The 19,864-nt window shown below is 35.0% G+C and overlaps 1 protein-coding gene across 1 annotated transcript in view; it reads right to left on the bottom strand.

Moving 5' to 3' along the window:
* LOC103775065 (dystrophin-like) overlaps nucleotides 1-19,145 on the bottom strand; it is a gene marked incomplete at both ends in the record, with an annotated part of 82,806 nt that extends 63,661 nt beyond the window's left edge. Inside the window, 2 exons of the mRNA XM_008942508.1 lie at nucleotides 13,019-13,208; nucleotides 19,115-19,145. Of these exons, the coding sequence (XP_008940756.1) occupies nucleotides 13,019-13,208; nucleotides 19,115-19,145 (221 nt within the window). The remainder of the gene's footprint in view (nucleotides 1-13,018; nucleotides 13,209-19,114) is intronic.
* Between the last annotated feature and the right edge of the window lie 719 nt (nucleotides 19,146-19,864).

The following is a 19,864-nucleotide window of genomic DNA, read 5'->3' as shown; positions in this document are numbered from 1 at the left end:
TATTGTGCCTGTAATTGGTGTAACATAAAAGAGAACAGGCTTATTTCACAACTTTGATCTGGCAGCTTCCAGCAGGTTTCCAGCTTATGGGAAGAAAGGATCTGCCACTTCATTTATAGATTGGTGAAATACACTTTGATATAAAAACTACAGAAAAATAGTGGAACAACTCTAGGACCTCAGCAAAAGATCTTTGAAGTTCAACAATGAAATTTAGTGACTCAGGCTTTCAGGTTTTGTACTCAGTCCTCTAGAAAGTATATCTTGCTATTCTTCTTGCTGAACTATAAAGTATATTCAGAAAAACAGTCATTAAAATTATGTCCAACCCATCAGCATGAGGTAGAAATTAAAATTAAAGAGTTTTAATATAGTACACAATGTATGGCATTTCTGGAGAGAATATAATTTATATCTTTAATCTGCTTAGTTGCTAGTTAACTCTCATATTTGCTCCATTGGTGATGTTCCCCTAAAAGTCTGTAATATCTGATTCAGATACCTGCAATTAAAATTCTGGCATTAAAAAAAAATAAAACAAACAAGACTCAGACACTTTTGAGGGTTAATTCAGTTATTTCATAACAAATTTTTCAGTCTAATCTGACAGAAGAGCTTTTTGACTGATACTAATTTGTCAACCAAGCGTGTATAAAATGTAGAGATTTCTAATATGAAAAAATATGCAAAGAAAGAAAGGTAAAAGAAAATAAATATGTTCATCTTCTGAACTGATTAATACACATGCTTCTTGATGCTCATGGCCTCTTTTGCTTTATCTTTTCAACTATATAAACAGTACAGAATTGAAACCACTGATTTTAAATCAAGAGCACATATCTTTTAACTCACGTACAAACACATCTGGTGACTGTTAGGATGTTATACTAAAAAATGCCTAAGCAACAAGCTGATAAGGATATTTGTTCATAAATATTACGCTGGTATATTCATTCATAAATATTATCTTCCGCTTTAGGTGCAGTAATCTGATCAGCTGAAAGCTTCTAATTTACCATGGCAAAATGGACAGTGAGGTTTTAGGTTTCTCCTCCCATTCCTAAAGCCCCTTCGAGCTCTATTATGATTCAGCAGAGTTATTCCACAAAAAAAAGGAGTAATGCAAAACCCTGCTGTATTACTGCAGCCACTTCAATCCAACTTCAAATCACAAAGGGCCCTAGATTAGCATATCTAAACCCCAAATCACCCACACTTGCACACAAACTGCCACACCAGACTCCTAGAATAGTCTGGCATAAGTAATTTCTGAAACATACCATGACTGTAAAAAGACTCTTCCCTGTCTTAATGAGCAAAGGACCCAACAGAAAAGTGACAAGAGACAGTAAACACAGAGAAAGAGAGGGAGGAAAGGATTCCACAGGTTTGAAGAAATTCCTCATCATGTCCTTTTCACATACCTGAGAATAAAGAGATTTGCCTTTTGCATGCACAGGATGGCACATACACTTACTGGCCACTATACTTCACTTCTAGAGGCTTGTTCTGCCTCATTTTTTAGTACTAACAGAAAAATATAAATCATTTCCCTGGAGTCAGTTATTGACGGCTACCAAAGATAGCTAATAGGCTATAGTAACAGCAGATAAGTGATTTCCACATTTTGGTGCAGGTTCCCTTCACCCCATTCTCTTCTCTCCCTTCAGAAGCAGCAGCAGTCCTGCATCCAGCAGAGTTGCACGAAGAGCTCATGGGCTCATAAACTGACTGGTTATGGTAGCCACAGAGTAGGTTCATAGCAGTATCCATTAAGATGTCTGACACCTAGACCAGTCAGACTGAAGCAGTGACTCTCTTCTCTAACAGCGAGAAAGCTGCCACCCCAAGAAGGGGCATAAAGGAGTTCAGGCACCTACTATAGCCAGTGAGCTATTTAGATACTCTTCCTATGTTCTCTCTAAGCTAGAGGAGAGACATGCTTCTCCAGAACGCAAATAGACGCAGCTCAGCTGGGCTAAACTGCCCCTTGGGAGCACTTCGCTCTTACCATGGTGTAGAACTACAAAGAACAGGGATCACAGCCAAACTGAGCTGGGTGGCACAAGCCCCTGCAGCAATCCAAGTTTAGAAACACTTTAACATTTCTTCATGGTGCAAGAAGGTGTAAACATAAGCTGCTGTTGCCTTGCTAGTGAATTGAAGACCATGGTACATTTGGACAGCCAAGTAGCTTTCTGGATGCCACCTACTCAGATGATCTTAGAAGGTGCTTAAACATTTATCTCACACTTAGCACTGTTGACACATCCAACAAGGTGTCAAAAGTTGACTCTTCAGCCTTACCACCTACAGTATTCCAGTAAGGACAGGCAGCAGATACAAAACAGACTGGTTACATGGCCTCTAAAAAAACGTAAAGGCACACAAAACACTGAAGAGATGCCATTACTGTATTTCTATAATCTGGTTACTCAGTAGGTAACAACTGATACATGAACACAAACAGCAGAGCTTGCGGCTTCTCATAGCAGTGTTTCAGGACACATCCTTCTAATTTCACATAAAGAAAATCCACAGATGACAAGGTTATTTGAAAAAAAAAAAAAAATTAGCCTAGAAGGTGAACAGGTTATCTGAAACTCTATAATCCTAAAATCACATGAGAATAGACATGAAGAATAGTAGAATATATAGATAAATAAAAATATAATACATAGAACAATCTATATAATAGAATTTATGTGAGCCTACATCCAATTTCCAGTGTCATAGATTCTAAATAATGTCATTCAATCTCATGCTAAGCATCTCAACACTGTTATTTTAGGGTACTTGGTAGATACCATTACATGAGGTGATTCACTCATAGAGAAAAGTATACATAAAATCAGAGAAGCAATAATAAAAAAGCAGAACTTATAAACCCCAGAAGGAGCATTAATGTACATTTCAGGAGCTGTGTATTTTCATTACAATATTCAACTTCTGAAAATGCAATTATTATACTAACAATTTCAGAGAAGATAAGCCCAAATCTAGTTAACTTCACTGAGACAAAATGTAGCGAAACTATGATAAATAAACATAATTTACGGCTGATTTTCCAGAATTCCTAACCAACTTGCATTTTACTCAAAAGGAAAATCCTAAACATCAGTTTAGAATCTCCTAACATAATTCCAGCAATGCCACAAAAGAGGGCAAACAACCTCCTCCAGAGAGTTGATGTTATTTTCAGTGATAACAGGTGATGAATCCACTGGAATCATTACAAAACAGGCTGAGATAATACTTCTGTACTACTAATAGCTCTAGTAAAAAAAAAAAATAATTTCACACATAGGATAAATGGCAGTTTCTATGGTGACCATCAATAAATTTGAATAAGGCACTCGAAATAAAACATTCAAGATAAAATGGTAGCCAATGAAAATAAATTATTGAAATGATAAATGTGGTACAAAAGGATAAATGCACATATGAAACTTTGTATTGACAGAAGAGATTCAATTTCTTGTCAGTGGTTGAACAAAATAAAGTCTAAACTTCTGACAGAAAATTAAATGTGGTGCTCACTGGGCGATGATATAGACAGTTATTTCTGCCAAACACTGTCAGTTTAGGCAGTGGTATTTGCTTCGCTACAGTATGCAAATGCTGCACAGTAAATAATACAGAACAGGTAGTATTGTAAAAACATGTAAATTCACATGCAGAAAAACTCTGCTACGGCAGCTATATACTCATAAAAAGTAAAAGTTAGCAGCATTTCTTAAAGACAACTATTTTTCTCAGTACAGTGTAAAAAAAATTCACAGAACAAGTAGAACTTGCCTCTGAAAAGCATTTGTGATTTTATTTCATTCCTTATTTGTATTCCTTGTAACTCATTGCCTTCTTACATATTCAGGAAGATATCTGCCCTAAGCCAAAATTAATACTTTTCCTCAGTTTTGCACTACAGAATTAATCCTTTTTATATTAGCCTGTTAAGAATGACAACATAAGCACTTTTCTTTTTACCTGCCTTGGGAAAATATGCATCTAATCTCTCAAACAATTATGTGCACTTCAGCCTTGTGTTTTAAATAGTCTAGTATGAGGTATAATTGCAAAAGGCACATACACCCTTTCAAGCTCATCAGAAGTATGTATTAAAAACTACCACTGTGGTTTTGCAAACAGTTTTTTAATGATCATTCACTTTTCAGTTAAATTTGCTATAAACAACACAAAGTACATGGAAGAACTCAATGGCAGATTAGACTGCAGCAGTAAGTACTGATGATCCCAGAAAGAGCAAATGGCAGAAGTCTTCAAAGGTTTGGATGCTACTCAATCTCATTCCTAGCACTTCAAGTCGATGGGCTACAGTGAGATGTGGCATATGCATATCAAGACTGTGAGAGAGCCCATCCATCCACTGCTTTGAATGTGAGGGCTCCTGCTTTAGAAAGGCCAACACAAACAGGGATGAGATGACCTAGAGAAATTATAAGTTCAGCAGAAAATGTAGGAATTGAAAGCTATTCAGTAATAATGGCAAACCACCTGATCTATTCCATCCCATTTCTATTTGTGATTTTCCATGCTCTTCTAATAATCTCATTTCATACAACACAACCTCACACTTAATGCTACAAAAGCTTTTCCCTTCTAAACTGTGTGGCAAATATGTGTTTAAAGGTGGTAGGGAATGCAGGTCTGCAAGTGAAAATAGGACCATCCTCCTGGTGTGCTCATTAAACTTTTAAAGAAGAAAATCAAGTCAGCCAAGTAAGCATACACTATGTTATTTAGCACATTTGACAAATAGGATTTTTCTTTTATGAACATATGCAGATGAGAAGTTAAAGGAAGAAATTTATCTATTTCTTGTTTGCAAAGACCCACTTTATATGGCAGATTTCTGACAACCAAGAGGTCTTTATTTTCCTGGAAATGTTTTAAGAACGCTTAAATCCCACTCTAGCAAACAAGTACTAGATTACTTAATAAAATACTTTTACCTTCTAGAAGAAAATTTGCATTGATTAGGGTTTTTCATTTGCATGTCTTTTAGGACTTAATGTTTCAAATATATTAATATACATTTATATCTATATGCATATAACTGATTTCACCAGTTTTACCCATTTTTATAGGACTGCAAATTATCCACTATTTGAACCAACAATGTTATTATCTTTGTGCTTTCTATAGCAGGACGTTATTCTTAACAGTTGAGTAGCATGATGTTAAACTCTGCTAAAAAGTGTCTCTGGCCTTTTTTTGTGCTACTGGATTATTGCATCTATCACATCTATCTATGTTTCATAAAATCAAAATACACAACAAAACCTGACTGAACATAAACACCATCTGCCCCTCTCTTCGGGCACATTCACGCACACTAGGCACTGATAGGTTCTCAGAGTCACAAGAAGCTGCATTTTTATGTTTTAAATTATTGCCTTCCTCTCCATCCAATGCATTCAAATAAAAATGCAGGTATCAACACAAAACACTATTCTTTTACTAAAAGATATATCTTACCAGAAAATTAGGAAGTCAGTGTAAATAGGCCTGTAGGAGGTCTCAATCCAGAACTGTGCTAACAGTTCCCACTCTGTTTGTGCCAAAGCATCAATCTGATAACACATTGCCAAGATAAATCATGATTAAAAAAACCCCCAAAACATCACGCAAGTCTCCACCCATGTTCAGATGACAATCTTTGAAGAAATCTTTATTTTAGGTGTGAGAGCAATGCATTAATAGAAGAAAAACTTGGAGGCCAACGACTGCATATTTCAATCCTGTGCATAAGAAAAGAAACTCCAATTTTAATTTATGGTGCTCTGAAAAACACTTGCACTATTTTCATTGCTTATGTCTAGCTTTCACTTTTCAATCTCCCCATCATTTTCCACTAATAAGAATGATTTAAAAATATATAATTATTTTTAATCTCTGTGGTCCCTTTTCCTTACTTCATCTTTTTCTTTTTGCTATCGCTGTTTCCTCCTTAATTATATTAATTAATTATATTGCTCAGGAACTCCTGAGAGATGCTTATGAAATTTTCTTGAGATAGCAAGAAAGTTTTCAGTTTCTTGGTTTCTCATATTAAAGCTTTGTCATTTGTATATTTGAGTAAAAATTAATTCATATACAGAATGACTGACTATATGACCAGTGATTATGCAATCATATCAGAATCACAAAAACTCATAGAAGAGTCAAAGCAGGAAAGCATCTCTGGAAATAATTAGATCTAGCCCCCGCTGCTCAGAGCAGGTTGCTCCAGGTCATGCCCAGCCAGGATTTGATGATCTCCAGTACTGGAGATGACACAACCACTCTGGACAGTTTGTTTCATGACTTGACCATCCCCACCGTACCTGAAACCTGCTGTGTTTGTTTGTGCCCACCACATCTCATCCTATCACTGAGCACTATTGAGAAGAGCATGGCTCCGTCTTCCTTCCATATTCCCTGCCAGGTATTTATACACCTGGATATAAGGCTCCATGAGCCTTCTTTTCTCTAGGCTAATGAGTCACAGCTCTCTCAGCCTCTAGTCATATGAAAGGTGCTCAAAAACTTAACCATCTATGTCACCCTTTGCTGAGCTCATTCCAGTGAGTCCATACCTCTCTTGTACTGAGGAGCCCAGGAGCAGTCCGGATGAGTTTCTCCAGTGCTGAGCACAGGGCAGGATCATGACTCTCAACATGCTGGTGACGCTTTGTCTAACACCCCCCGGGGTCCTATTGGCTGCTCTTGACACAAGTGTGCCAGAGTAGAGTTTAAGGACAAAATTAAATGAGTCCAAGCAAGATGAAGAAAAACTTTTCCTAGTATTAGCTGGGTGAGCAGGCACTAGTCCCAACAGAAAACACTCGGATTCAAGTGTTTGGTCTCAACTGGAATGGCTGCAAATGAGTGCCATAAACATGTAGTCGTTGGCCACGAGGGAATTTTCTTCTCAATCAGCAGTTCCATTCCTGCCAACATTTAAAATCTAAGTTTTAATACAGGTGCTACTACAGCCTAATCTGAGACAGGGCGAGATATCATCTGAGTGAAAAATTGCCATATGGATTTCGTAAAATATTGAGCAATATTACTTTGAAAACACTTGGTTAAGAATTTTTCAGTATTGTCATTGGTGACCATGAGGGAGGGAAATGGTATTTCTGTGTTGTTAACATCAAGTGCCAAACTGCTAAACCAAAAACCTCTATGAAGATGTAGTAAGTTAAAAACTTAGATTTTACTGCAGAATTGATGACAGATTAGTGTAAAAGGCAAATCTGGAGTATTAAACTTTTAAAAAAAAAAGATGACAAAAGAAGATTATATTGGGTTTTAAAAACTTTCAGAGAATAATTTCTAATACAAGTGAGCAAGAAAGTGTTTCAGAACAGAGACTAAGTACTGGAAAATTAATTACTATTAAATATTTTTTTAGTAAAGAGAGCTGAACTGAGCAAGGATGTTACAGATACTGTCTCTTCCCTGTTGCTCAGGTTCATCATGTAGAACAGTCATGAATATATATCTATCTCAACTTCTTATTGTTGAAGAAAACACCCACTTGGACACCTTAAATAGGCAAGCACCTTTGAAATATTGATAGGAATAGAAAAGAGAAGAGCCCCTTGCCTGCTCTTCATGTCTTTTGTTTTTGTATGAGTACTGCCCATTCTATGCATTCTCTAGGTCTAATTAAGGCACTGCATTTTTTTTATATCATTAGCAGCAAAACTCCTGCATCTAATGGAAAACTACCTAGGTTATAGGTCAAGTGAGCACAAAGGTAGCAATAAAAATAAATTTAGTATGTATTTCATGCCAAAGTTATTATCTTCCCTTCATTTATTGTATGCTATCATACTTTTAGTCAGTTTACTCTACCAATAATTCAGTCACCATAGATCGTTTCAGGTACATTTGGTAACCTGTGTATATAGTAGAAAGCATTCTCCAGTTATTGTTTAGCTAGGTGTCACATTAAGTATTCTCTTCCAGATTTCAGTGACACACTGCAATTAATCTACAGACCGAATATTAAACAACTGCATTAATAAAATAACAGAATAAATCCACACTAGCTTCAAAATGATATCTAATATTACATGAGCTGTATAAAATATGACACACAATTATTGCTAAAAAGACAAACCCAAGAAGTAATTAACACAGCTAAGAATTCATATCACCAGAATTAGAAAAGGAGAAAATGTAATTATTTTCCTCTCCCTCATATGTTTACTTATCAAACCAACCCTCATGGGGACACATGATATATTTCAGCTATACAATAAAATGCAGCACATGATTACACGACTCCTTGGAGTAACTGGTTTGTACCCTCGAAAATCCCCCAGAAAGTACTCTAACTGAGTCAACTCAACTATTGCATTGCTGTCATTCAGACAAACGATGCTGCAAATAGATGCTTAGATAAACAAATGGTGTGTTTATAATGCAATGGTTTAGTATAATTACATCATGAGGTATTTAGAATGTGCAGTTATGGAAGTCTCACCCTTCTCCTCCTCCTACTGAATGAATGGCTAAGTACTAGGGGAAGATTAATCTTTATTACTGCACTTGAGCTAATGTTCTCTGAACATGAAAAGCAAAAGAAACACCTAAAAATGTGAGATTTTCCTAGACATACAACTTCTGCTATGTAAAACACTTTCTGCACAGCATAATAGTATTTTCCTAGTTTAAAAAATAAATTCAAGATTCAATGTGAAGCAGAAAAAAGCTGGATCACTAAAGGCAAGATAAACATTTTTAGTGACAAGGAGATAAAGAAACTACTGAACGCAGAAATTTAGGTTTTTCATTATTTGTGTAGCAATGTTTTTATCAAAATACTTCTTTATACCTATTACCTAATAATAGCAGATTAAAACAGAATCACATTTCAGGACTCCTAATAAGTATTTTCACACTATCCAAGTCCATGCAACTGCATAAAGAACAAAAGAGAAACTGCAGATCTAAGTCCATGTCATAGAATCGTAGAATGGTTTGAGTTGGAAGGTACCTTAAATGTAATTTAGTTCCAACCCCCCTGCCATGGGCAGAAACATCTTCTACTAGAATAGATTGCTCAAAGCCCCATACAACCTGGCCTTTAACACTACCAGTAATAGAGCATCCACAACTTCCCTGGGCAACCCATTTCACTCTTACCACCCTCATAGTGGAGAATTTCTTCCTTACAGCTAATCTAAACCTACCCTCTCTCAGTCTGAAGCTGTTACCCCTTGTCCTATCACTATACTCCCTGATAAAAAGTGCCTCCCTATCTTTCCTGTAGACTCTCTTTAAGTCCTGGAAGGCTACTATAAGGTCTCCTCTCCTCCCAACCCTCTCAGCTTGTCCTCACAGGAGAGGTGTTCCAGCCCTCTGATTATCTTTGTGTCCCTCCTGTAGACTCAAGCAGGTTCACAGCATTCTTATGCTGGGTGTCCCAGAGTTGGACACAGCAACCGTAACTTCTATGAGCTCTATAAACCTAGGTAGTTGAAGTTCCTTTCAGAACACTTGTGACAGGGATCTTTAATCAGAAATTACCGTTTTGTTCTACTTCCTAGGATTTGGATTCAGCCTGGCTGATGAAAGGGGAAAAAAAAAAAAAGACTACATGGAAAAAACCCAAGTCATTTGGAAAACTGTAATCCTGACTGAAAGCATTTAGGATATTTTCTATGCTGTGGCTTGTGGTTATACTACATATACTGGATGTTAAAAAACATACTAAGGACATAGATTATGTGTCTGGGTTTATACTTGTACAATTGTCATAGCAAATTTCTCGGGTTACAAGTAAATTAGTGATGTGTTTCATAAGGTAAGGGCATTTCTGGTCCACAGGACAGAGTAAAAAATAAAGCTTATCACTATTTATGTTTTATGAGGCAGATGATATGGATTAGTGAGCAATAACCCTATTCCACAAAGTACATAAATGCATATTTCTGAGATATCACTGATTTACTGAAGCACTTTTTTTTGAATCTTTTATATACAACAGCTGTGCATAAATGGCCACACTTTTGTCACATTCTTACTTTTCATCCTTATGTATCAAAGTGAATTGTGAGAGAGATCTCTTGCAAGCAGACTATGAAGACTGGACAAATCAATGCAGCAATAACTGAGGAACAGAAGTAAATCCATACTCTCTCTCCTGACCATTAAGCTGTCATCAATAAAACTGTTTTATTGACAAAATTGTTCTTTAAGAAGCAAAAGTCCTTAATATTTGCTCCATTATCCAGTTTTGTGGCAACACAGATGAGCAATATTTGCACCACCAGGAAACTGTACCTATTTAGACAGAAAGCTTTTACAATGAAGACTATTGATACGGAGCACTGTGTTATGACACAATGCAATAGCTAATATTACAAATATTACTCATCTTGATAAATGAATTTTACAGCTAAGTACTCTCAAGACTATTATATTAAATTGCTGCTTTTTGTTTTGTTTTAAATAGTTTACTTATGTCATTCAAATTATTTATCTTTTACATAAGAAGAACCATAGCATAGTATTTGATTTTGTAAGCTGTAGAACAGTTCCTAAATATGGATATGGCTTTTTGCTTATAGCTGGCTCAGTATCAAAGAAGGATTAAGGACATATTTGACTTGCTAATGTTATCTGTAGCCATAGCCTCCACTAATGTATTCCCTTTCCAGATGACTTTTACTGGCATTGTCTGTTCAATTCGTATGAAACTCACACAGCACCAGCAAAATCTATCAGGTACTAGTGGAGAAACAGAAGTTTATGCAAGTTTTGTTTTCATTTGTACATGTGTCTTTCTAGTAATGTTTAATTGCTACAAAAGCATAATTTATCGCTTGAGAATAATACAGTCTCCAGAAAAACCTGCAGTTACAACAGCTTCACAGATATTAACACCTTGCATTACCAAGTAAACAAATGCAGTGCTTGGTTCAGATAATTTACAGTTAACTTTCCTGACCTGAAAACATTTGCTGTTTTTTCTCTTCTCCTTGAGGGAAAAAAAAAAAAAAAAAGAAAAAAAGAAAGACATCTCTACAGATTATCAGACTCCCTTCCACAGAGGGGCATTTGAAAATCCACTTGTGCTTGTTATACTATGAGATTTCTTTTGGAGGCTCAAAAATGGTGTAAAGGGACTGACAGAAGCAGCAATAGCCCCAGAAAGAAAACCAAGTCACTCTATGTAGAAACAGATCAGCATGCAAACAAAAAAAAAGCCAATAAACTGCACTATCAAAGTATTTCCTCCTGCAATCATCAGCTCTAACTGAAGTATAAAATTACTGTGCTGTTTGTGGGCAGGTATGCATGAGTCAATTTGGACCAAAAGACAAGAAAACAACACTGGTTTTGCCTCTGCATACTAATTTTTCTTCTTAAGATGCAAGAACATTTGCTTTTGTACAGCCAAGATTAGTGAACAGAATGATGTTTGCTTTCTGGAAGTGAAACAGAGACTCTAAAGAGTTTTTACCCTTCCTGCTTTAGATCTGGTATTTAAATACCAAAAACCTGGAAAAAGGAATTGAAAAATTAATCTTATATCTCAACTGAAGTGCAAAAATATCTTTAGTAGAGAGCTTACAGTTCAAAACAATGGATCACATGATGGAAATTCTTACGTACTTCATTATTTATGAAGGGAAAGACTTGTGTGCATTTAGTTTTCCTCACCTCTATAGCTCTGAATGGTTCTTATGTAGAAATTAAAAAAAACTTAAGCTGCTAGCTGAAAAGATAATAAAGTCTACAAAGCTCCATTACAACTGAAAACAAAGCATTTGACCTAAATATTTAGGTATCTCTATTTTGCCAAACAATCCAGTTTTCAGTGATCACATCAAGCACAACTGCTGCAAATACTTGATAATACAATTATTTTAGCATGATTACAACCAAAATCCTACCCTAGAGCATAAAAAAAAATATAGCCTATATTGAAAATTAACTACTCAGTCCTTTCATTCATACTTGCTACCCAGGATCATGCAGCTGAATTCAGAAACACATGAGGACTTAAGCTATAGTACTATAAAGTCAAATTAGCATAAAGACATATCACTATTAAAGATGTGGTTCAGACTTCACTTTTGTCCAGTGCAACAACAGCAGATTTCAAAGTATAATGTAATGGAATATAGCAGCAATTCAATTAAACAGTTAAAGTAATATATTAACACACTAGTGCCAAAAGAAGGTAGTAGTATTCCCATCCAATGTACTTAACATAATCACTTATAACTACAGTTTTTCACAGTATGCTTTCCATAAGTAAATTAAGGCATACAGATTTTCCGTGCCTTTTAATTTAAAAGTATTTCAACAACACCATCTTAACTAATTTTTCTTTTTCCTCAAGGCTCTCCAGAACACTAACCACAACATTCTGTCTCATTTTAAAGATGATTTTTGTTTGTTTCCAGAGAAAAACAACTGTCTGAAAGCTGTTCAGACATTAACTATGACAATTTTAATCATCTCTTTTAATTGTTGCAAGAGGGCATGTTGACAATAACCAGCCAAATATCAAATGAATATCTGTCATCTATTTGAAAGTAGCGCAGGAAAACTAATTCAGTTAAGCTAGAAAGAATAAACGTGATGCATTTTATATCATTTCTATAAATATCAGAAATGTTTATAAGCTCCCATGTCTGTCAAGTGCTCAATTCAAGACTGTAGCTTGGTAGAGTAATACATTTTTTGTGCGATTAAAATATCTAAACATCAATTTCAGCAAAGTTTCCTTTCTGTACATTTTAAAGCTGTACTTCAAGACACTTTTTCAAATGTATCATATGCTGAAAGATGTCAGGCAGAATCATAACGTGACTCACATTAGATCCATGCAACAATTCCAAAAGCAACACTTAAAGCTCAGTAGTAGAACCAGTTCTCTTTTTTGAAACAATTTCTGGGGTTTTGAGTAGCTGCAGACCAGAAAACCAAAACCAAAACCACCATTCTGGATATTTCACATGTCTCTAAACTGAAGTGCTTGACTTACCTGCCACTGTTTCATGAGCTCCCGAACTGTTTTGGTATCCTCAAGTATCTTTTCTTTGTGTGTAGCATCCTGCAGGACATTTGCAGTTGTTTCAGCTTCTGTAAGCCAAGCAAGGAACTTCTCGAGATCCAGATAGAACTGCTGCAACATTCTTAGGGCTGATTCCAGTGCAGCTTCACGCTCACAAACCCTGCATGAGTACAATAAGTCAAATGGCACCACTCTTAAGAAGGAAACAAACCTCAATCTTGAAAATCAAAATATAACAAAGACACATTACATATTTTTTCAGGTACCAATTAAGGTAAGTTTGCAAGTACACTAGCTACAGAACTTGCACTGTTATGTTTGGCAAGCAGGACTCCTTTTTCATCTTGTCTCCTGAAAAGTAGTAACTGGCATTCATCTGTTAAAAAATTAAGTACTCTTTTCAAAGTACTATGCCTGAAAGACACACAAAGAAAAAAGTAAAATCCGAGTGATCCCCTCATTTGTTCTAATCAAAGATTGTTTTCTTATTTGTCATTAACACTACAGTGGGAAAACTTGCTTATTTTTACAAATCATGAAATAGTTTTGGGGCACTGCATGATATGATGAATTTCATTGCTAGTTTTTATGACTTGAAACCTTTGGAGATTGCATTGAACACCTTAAACCCTAACAACACTGAAGTTTGGGTGCCTTTTTTGTGTGTGTGTTTTTTTTTGGTGTGGTTGTTGTTTGTTTTGGTTTTTTTTTTTTAACATGAATATGATAAATGACAAGAAAGATCTCTATCCATTACATGGCAAAATATAACTTTTAAATACAAAGGCTATCTTATCCTTGGGGAAGATATACATCATAGGTTGGGAAAGAACACTAAAAGTTCCAGCAATTCTGGTGCTGAAAAAACATTTAAGTATATATGTGTTCTGTCAGCATTCATGTGCCAGTTAGGTGTCACAGGTATTCACCAATTTGTTTCATTGAACTTGAGCTAAATATGGATTTAGAAACGTGAGCAGGTAAGCATGACATACTGTTCATTAAAACAAGTCTGCCAAAGCCACTTACCTATTGTATTACATGCATACATAATTAACATCAGCATGATAACCGAGTAATTTTTGAAGCTCAGAAAATATATGGTACAGTCATTTGATAATTTGTGTTACTTAAGTGGAATGAATACAATTTGATGAACATCTATGTTTAGTCTACAAATTTGTGGGGTACTGGATATTTCCAGATAGATTTCCTGTCTAGTTTTATAGTTATTTAGACAGAAACTAAGATACTAGATTTTAGCAGATATAACTTCTCACGTTGTAATTTATCATAGCTTTACCAGAGGAGGTAAATTTCCTAAGTGCTAGTCTCTACTTCAAACCCCGTTCGCTGTCATCAAAGAGGTTGTCTTCCTCAGTAAGTAATGATATCATCCTAAAACCTAGTACACTAGCTGAAGGAAGAAAAGAATCAACAAATTAACACAAGTTTTGCCAAGTGGCACTGACTTAACGTGTTTTGACAAGCATATAGATAAATCGCAGCAGAGGGTACTAAGAATTAAAATTCTCTCAGAGTACGGGCAAGGACAAACATTTCAGAAAAAAAATAATCCCCCCTAAGAGTAAAATCTGAAAATAGCTGCCATATTTCTATTATGTTTTTAAACCTTTAACATCTTATTTGCTTTTCCCAACCATTTTGTGAAAAAAAGGAATATATTATTTGATCTCTTTTTGATTCAAAGACTGAGAAAGCTATTGAATGCCTCACTACAAAGTCATCCATCAATTTTTTCAAATTTAAAAGTGGACTGGATTTTTATCTAAGATGCACCTGTTGCCATCTACAAGAACTCTCCACATCACAGCACTGGTTAGCCTGTATTAGAATGCATCCTGACAGGCCCCTTAGGAGGAGAGTGGGACAGACTTGGCTTCAAAATAGTGAACATGATCTCTTTCCCAACTTTTTTCTACATGGACATACACATGGCTTGTGGTTAGGACACTCTTCTAATTTAAAACAACTGTAATGAAAGAACGTGTTGTTCTTTTGTTAAACTAAAAATTAATTACCTAGCTATCACATCTAAATATACTAACAGTATACATTAAGTCAGTATGAACTGAGAAAAAAAAAAGCGCATAACATTTTTACCTGGGAAACATGCTATTGACCTATTTATCACTTTTAGCTTAAAAATAGCATCATATTTATGCAACAGAACTTGAAAATTGAATAAACCAAAAATATTTTATCCTGTTTTTCAGAGCACAATTCTATTGTAAGGGATGCTTTATAGCATTATTCTAATTTAGTTTTCAGCATGCAATATGATAGCTAATGTTGATGCTTTTTCAGAATCAGGTATAACAATTCTTTCACATGCAGTTCCTTCAAAACATTAAAAGCGTATTCTTAACTACAATAAACCTGAATTCCTAAAAATACACAGTAGCACTCTAATAACAGCATTCTGCAAATACACAGTGATACAGAGAGGGAAAAAAAAAAAAAGGAAAAGAGGGCTCAAGTCTATCTGTGTATATTTAACATTTTACATCGTATCCTAAGAAGTAAGTCTCAAAGCTACATTCATCCACTTGTGTAAATAATTAGTGCATTTTTAGTCTATGAAAAATAAGAACATAAGCACAGATATGATAAGTATATTCAAAGGGAGAGGTATTAGAAGTATTATTCAAAATCAGAATTTATGTTTTAGGAAAGCTTCCGGACTACTTGAAAAAAAAGATAGTAAAAATAATAAAATAGAAATATTTTTTTTAAAAATAATAAATAATGAATTAATAAATAGATAATATCAAAATTAATTAAATAATAAATTGATAAATTATTGGAAAATAGATTAAAATATTGATCTGGGTAAAAAATGAAGTTTTAGCTACAAAGAATCTTCAGGTACTTCTATTCTGTGATGCATAGAAATCTTATGGCACATAATTCCTTCAGTGTACAGAAATGTGTTGCTTATCTATAAGCATAGTAATACACCCACCTGAAAATATCTAGTACTTTCCATTTTAAGTTTTGATACATCTAACACACAATAAACATTCACCTACATTGACAGCTCTGCAGCATGTTCATAAGCTTCACTCTACTTGGCTTTCTAATTACTTTAAAATTATGAGGTTAGAATAGAGAAAAGAAGATCTAAAAATGAAGAATCAAACTGAGTATCAAATCCAGCATGTGATAAGATAAATTGCATAAAATTATAGGGTTGACATGGGGGAAAGCATTGCACAAAACCGAAATAAAGATACTTTCTTTTTAGACTATATTATCTAGATATATTTAATTCCATAGAGGAAGCAAGCTGTAAGAAAAGAACTTGAAGTAAGCAGAAGTATATTTTAAATGGGAAACTGAACACTAGGAACACAACTAAATACTGCTGAAATACTAAAAGATAATAATTTTTTTTCTCTCCTACTATGATACAAAAGTAAGCACACAGTAGTATAACCAAAAGTTTCTTATTCATGGGAGAAATACTAAAGGTGGTATCCATCTTATTTTCATCTAGACATCTAGAAGTGAGGCAACTTCACTCCCTCTGTAAAACACAGATGCAAGCATCTCTGGAACTTATTTACTCCTCCCTTGTCTGTATATATCTGCTGAACCAGATTCAAGGGCAGAGTAAATTTCTTTTTTTTCCCCACTTGTCTACAATGGTAAGTTACATCAGTCTTCCACAGTTTTAATTTTACACAATTAAATGGAGGTAAAATGGTCCCAAATCTAGTCTGGGGACTGAGTTTTAGGAACTAGTGGCATGAGTGACAGTGGACTGACCCACTCTAGTTATCTGAGCTTTGTTGCAGAACAGCAATTTCCATACTTTAAGAATGTGTAAAATGAAAGCTTCAAGTTGAGGGAAAATGGAGGCACATGAGAGAAAGTGAGTCACATAATGTGTATAAGTGTGAACATTTACGTTCACAGGAAGAACTTTTAAAGCGTTTAAAAAAATCCACAAAAAAAAAGGAAAAAAAAAATCCAGCTCCTTCTACAAGACATTGCTGTCATGCTGAGCAATTTTAAAGCTAGTTTTTAAAATATAGCAATTTAGAAATGTTTGGGAAGATAAGTAGAGAAAAATGAAGTTATCTGCAATCTGTCTGATCTTTACATTTATAAGCAAGGTACTGTATTATAAACTAAAAGTCAGTCTGTACCATGATATGTATACAAAATATACAATGAAATACAAAATCTATACAACTGGACGTGATCTTATGTAACCTAACAAGAAGAGAAAGTCCTGAGGTATAGGAATGATAGTGTCATTAAATCAATTGCAAGAGTTCTTCATTCAACAATTCCCAATCTCATACAACAAAAGGAACACAGTGTTTGGAGAGGCTCCATTAGTGTGAAAAACAGATTTTTCATCAGCTGTAACCTTTGATACATAATTTGGAATGAATCGTCCACATTTTCTGAGTATCTGTTTGTCTATTTGAAATTGTAACACTTCACAAGATACATTGCAAGGGTCAGTGCTTAAAGTTTTGAGATGCTCAGATAACAGCGAACATAGTAAGTATAGAACAGTGTGCCAATGTACACTACACTGTCAATACAGAATACAAAATACTTAGGAAATATATTGAAGAGTGAACACAGAAAACGTACATAATGGACAAACTAACAAATTTCTGTTCCACAGGTACTTCCTTAAGGGCAGTAACAGTTGAGAAATTCTTCATTGTTCAGTGTTCAACAGATGACTAAACCACATTTCCATCTGAAGACTGTGGTGATCTAATATCATCACACTGAGATGTAAAATAAAATATCCTGGACTAGTAGCTGACAAAGTATCAGTAAATGACTTGAATTCTATAGTTCATGTGGTTCTCTCTTTATAACTGTATTTTCTCCTTTCTGACATTATGATTCCATAAAATTAAACCAAAAGTTGCCAGAATTCCCCTTTTCTGGAGCCAGCTATCAGAATTTGAACTACATAAATCTTCCTATCTTCCTGATAATGCTGGGAGCAGTTTGCAGTTTTTCGTAAGGATCATATCCCTTCTGCTAGTGTGACAAAGGAACAACAGCAAAGCTTTATTGGGACATTTACTTTTTACAACTAAATAAATTTAAAATCTTACTGGTAACTATTCTTCAGCTGCTTTAACTTGGTCTAGTAAAGAACCTATCAAATAGGAAGAATAATTTAGCCTCAGATAAAGTGGGAACATGATGAGAGGTCACAGATATTAAAAGAAAATTAAATTCTTAAAATAACTGTTATTGATAAAATTTTGAAATGCAAATTAAAAATAAATCATGCTAATTTATTTTGGCAATGCTGCTCAGAGGAACTTTCTTACAGAACCTAGGGATTATATTCTACAGTGCCAGTTAAAGTTATTAATACGTGCTATTAAGTGATTAATCCAAGTTAAAAGATTAACTCTGGAATGGCTGATATGCATTAAGTGAAGAAAACCATGTTGAGACAGCATTTTAAGTATTGTGTTCATGCAGACTTTCAGACTTTTTCAGTCAATTCGTGCTTTAGTCTCTTCCTGTTAGGACTAAGGAACAAATCTGATGAAAAAGCTACCACCAAAAAAGCAGTAATAACTTTCCAGAACTCTCTGCCTGATCTTTATCCCTGCTAGTAACTCCCTGGGGAGAGCTGATGTGGGGAACTGAAAGAAGGCAAGATTTCATTTCTTTGGTGGAAAGGTCCTTGGATAAAAAATGCCTTTTTTGAGCCTAGTGGGAACATACAGGTACTGCCCTGCTGATTCAGGCATATGAACACGATTCTTAGCAGTGACAAATTTTATTTCAATATTTCTATGTGCAGTACTTCTCTCGGCCTTACATTTCTTTCTCAACAATGTGATCTGCTGGCTGAAAGCTGACTCTCAGTATCTTCAGATAAGTCAAAAGGCATCTCTGCTTTGGCTGTGTTATCCATATTGTTTCTGTATGAATAACCAGTGAAAAGATTTTAAATTTCAGGTGTAATTGTGCATACAGAGAGGTTAAGTGCATCAGCTGCTGCAAAATAAACACAAACCCGCAGTTCTCTGATGAGTCTTATACCTGTCACAGCCCTTCTCAAAATACCAAGACCCTGTATGAAAACAACAAAAATTATAAAAACACCCAGCATTTTCATTTGAACTGCTCTCTTACTGAAGACACAAAAGGTTTTAAAAACATATTTTTGAATTTAAACTCTTAGTTCCTTTATTGTCTTTACTAAAGCACCATTCAGATTTAATGAGAAAAAGAAAGGGGAAAAGGGAAAAATTGTGTTTATCTACGAAGTTTCAGATCGACCTTGGATATTAATCCCTCATCTCTTCTACGTCATTCACCAGACTGAGAAGGGTTGCTAAAAGCCAAGGAAATATTATAGCTGGGGTCACAAAATTGCATACATAGATTTCTGTACAGGACCTTTAAATAACATCTTATTAAATAAGCACCTGCCAACAACAGCACAGATGATCTGTGTTATCATGGAAGAAAATTCCTCATCAACCTTTTAAAAAATAATTTGTCTCTTCTTATACTGTTCACTTTTGGGATTCCACATTCCCAAGATGTCTCTTAATGAAATGGCAAACATAGAGAGAGTTAGAGGGACTTTTTTTCTGACAGGTTTTTCTTGTATCCATTGCTTTTGTCTCCTTTTCCCTTCTTGTCTTGGCAAGAATATGGAATATCTTATATGTCTAGAATGTATAAAAGCATAATAAAACTCTATATTTTCCCTGTTTTCATCATACCCCCTTCCCCCGTGTGTACACAAGCTCTAGCAGTGACTGTCCTGGTTCCGTGTAAAAA

This window comes from Merops nubicus, unplaced genomic scaffold, assembly GCF_000691845.1.
Source record: "Merops nubicus isolate BGI_N331 unplaced genomic scaffold, ASM69184v1 scaffold18076, whole genome shotgun sequence".
NCBI classification, from domain to species: Eukaryota; Metazoa; Chordata; class Aves; order Coraciiformes; family Meropidae; genus Merops; species Merops nubicus.
Note: the sequence above shows the minus strand (reverse complement) of the source record. Positions and strands in the feature narration are given on the sequence as shown.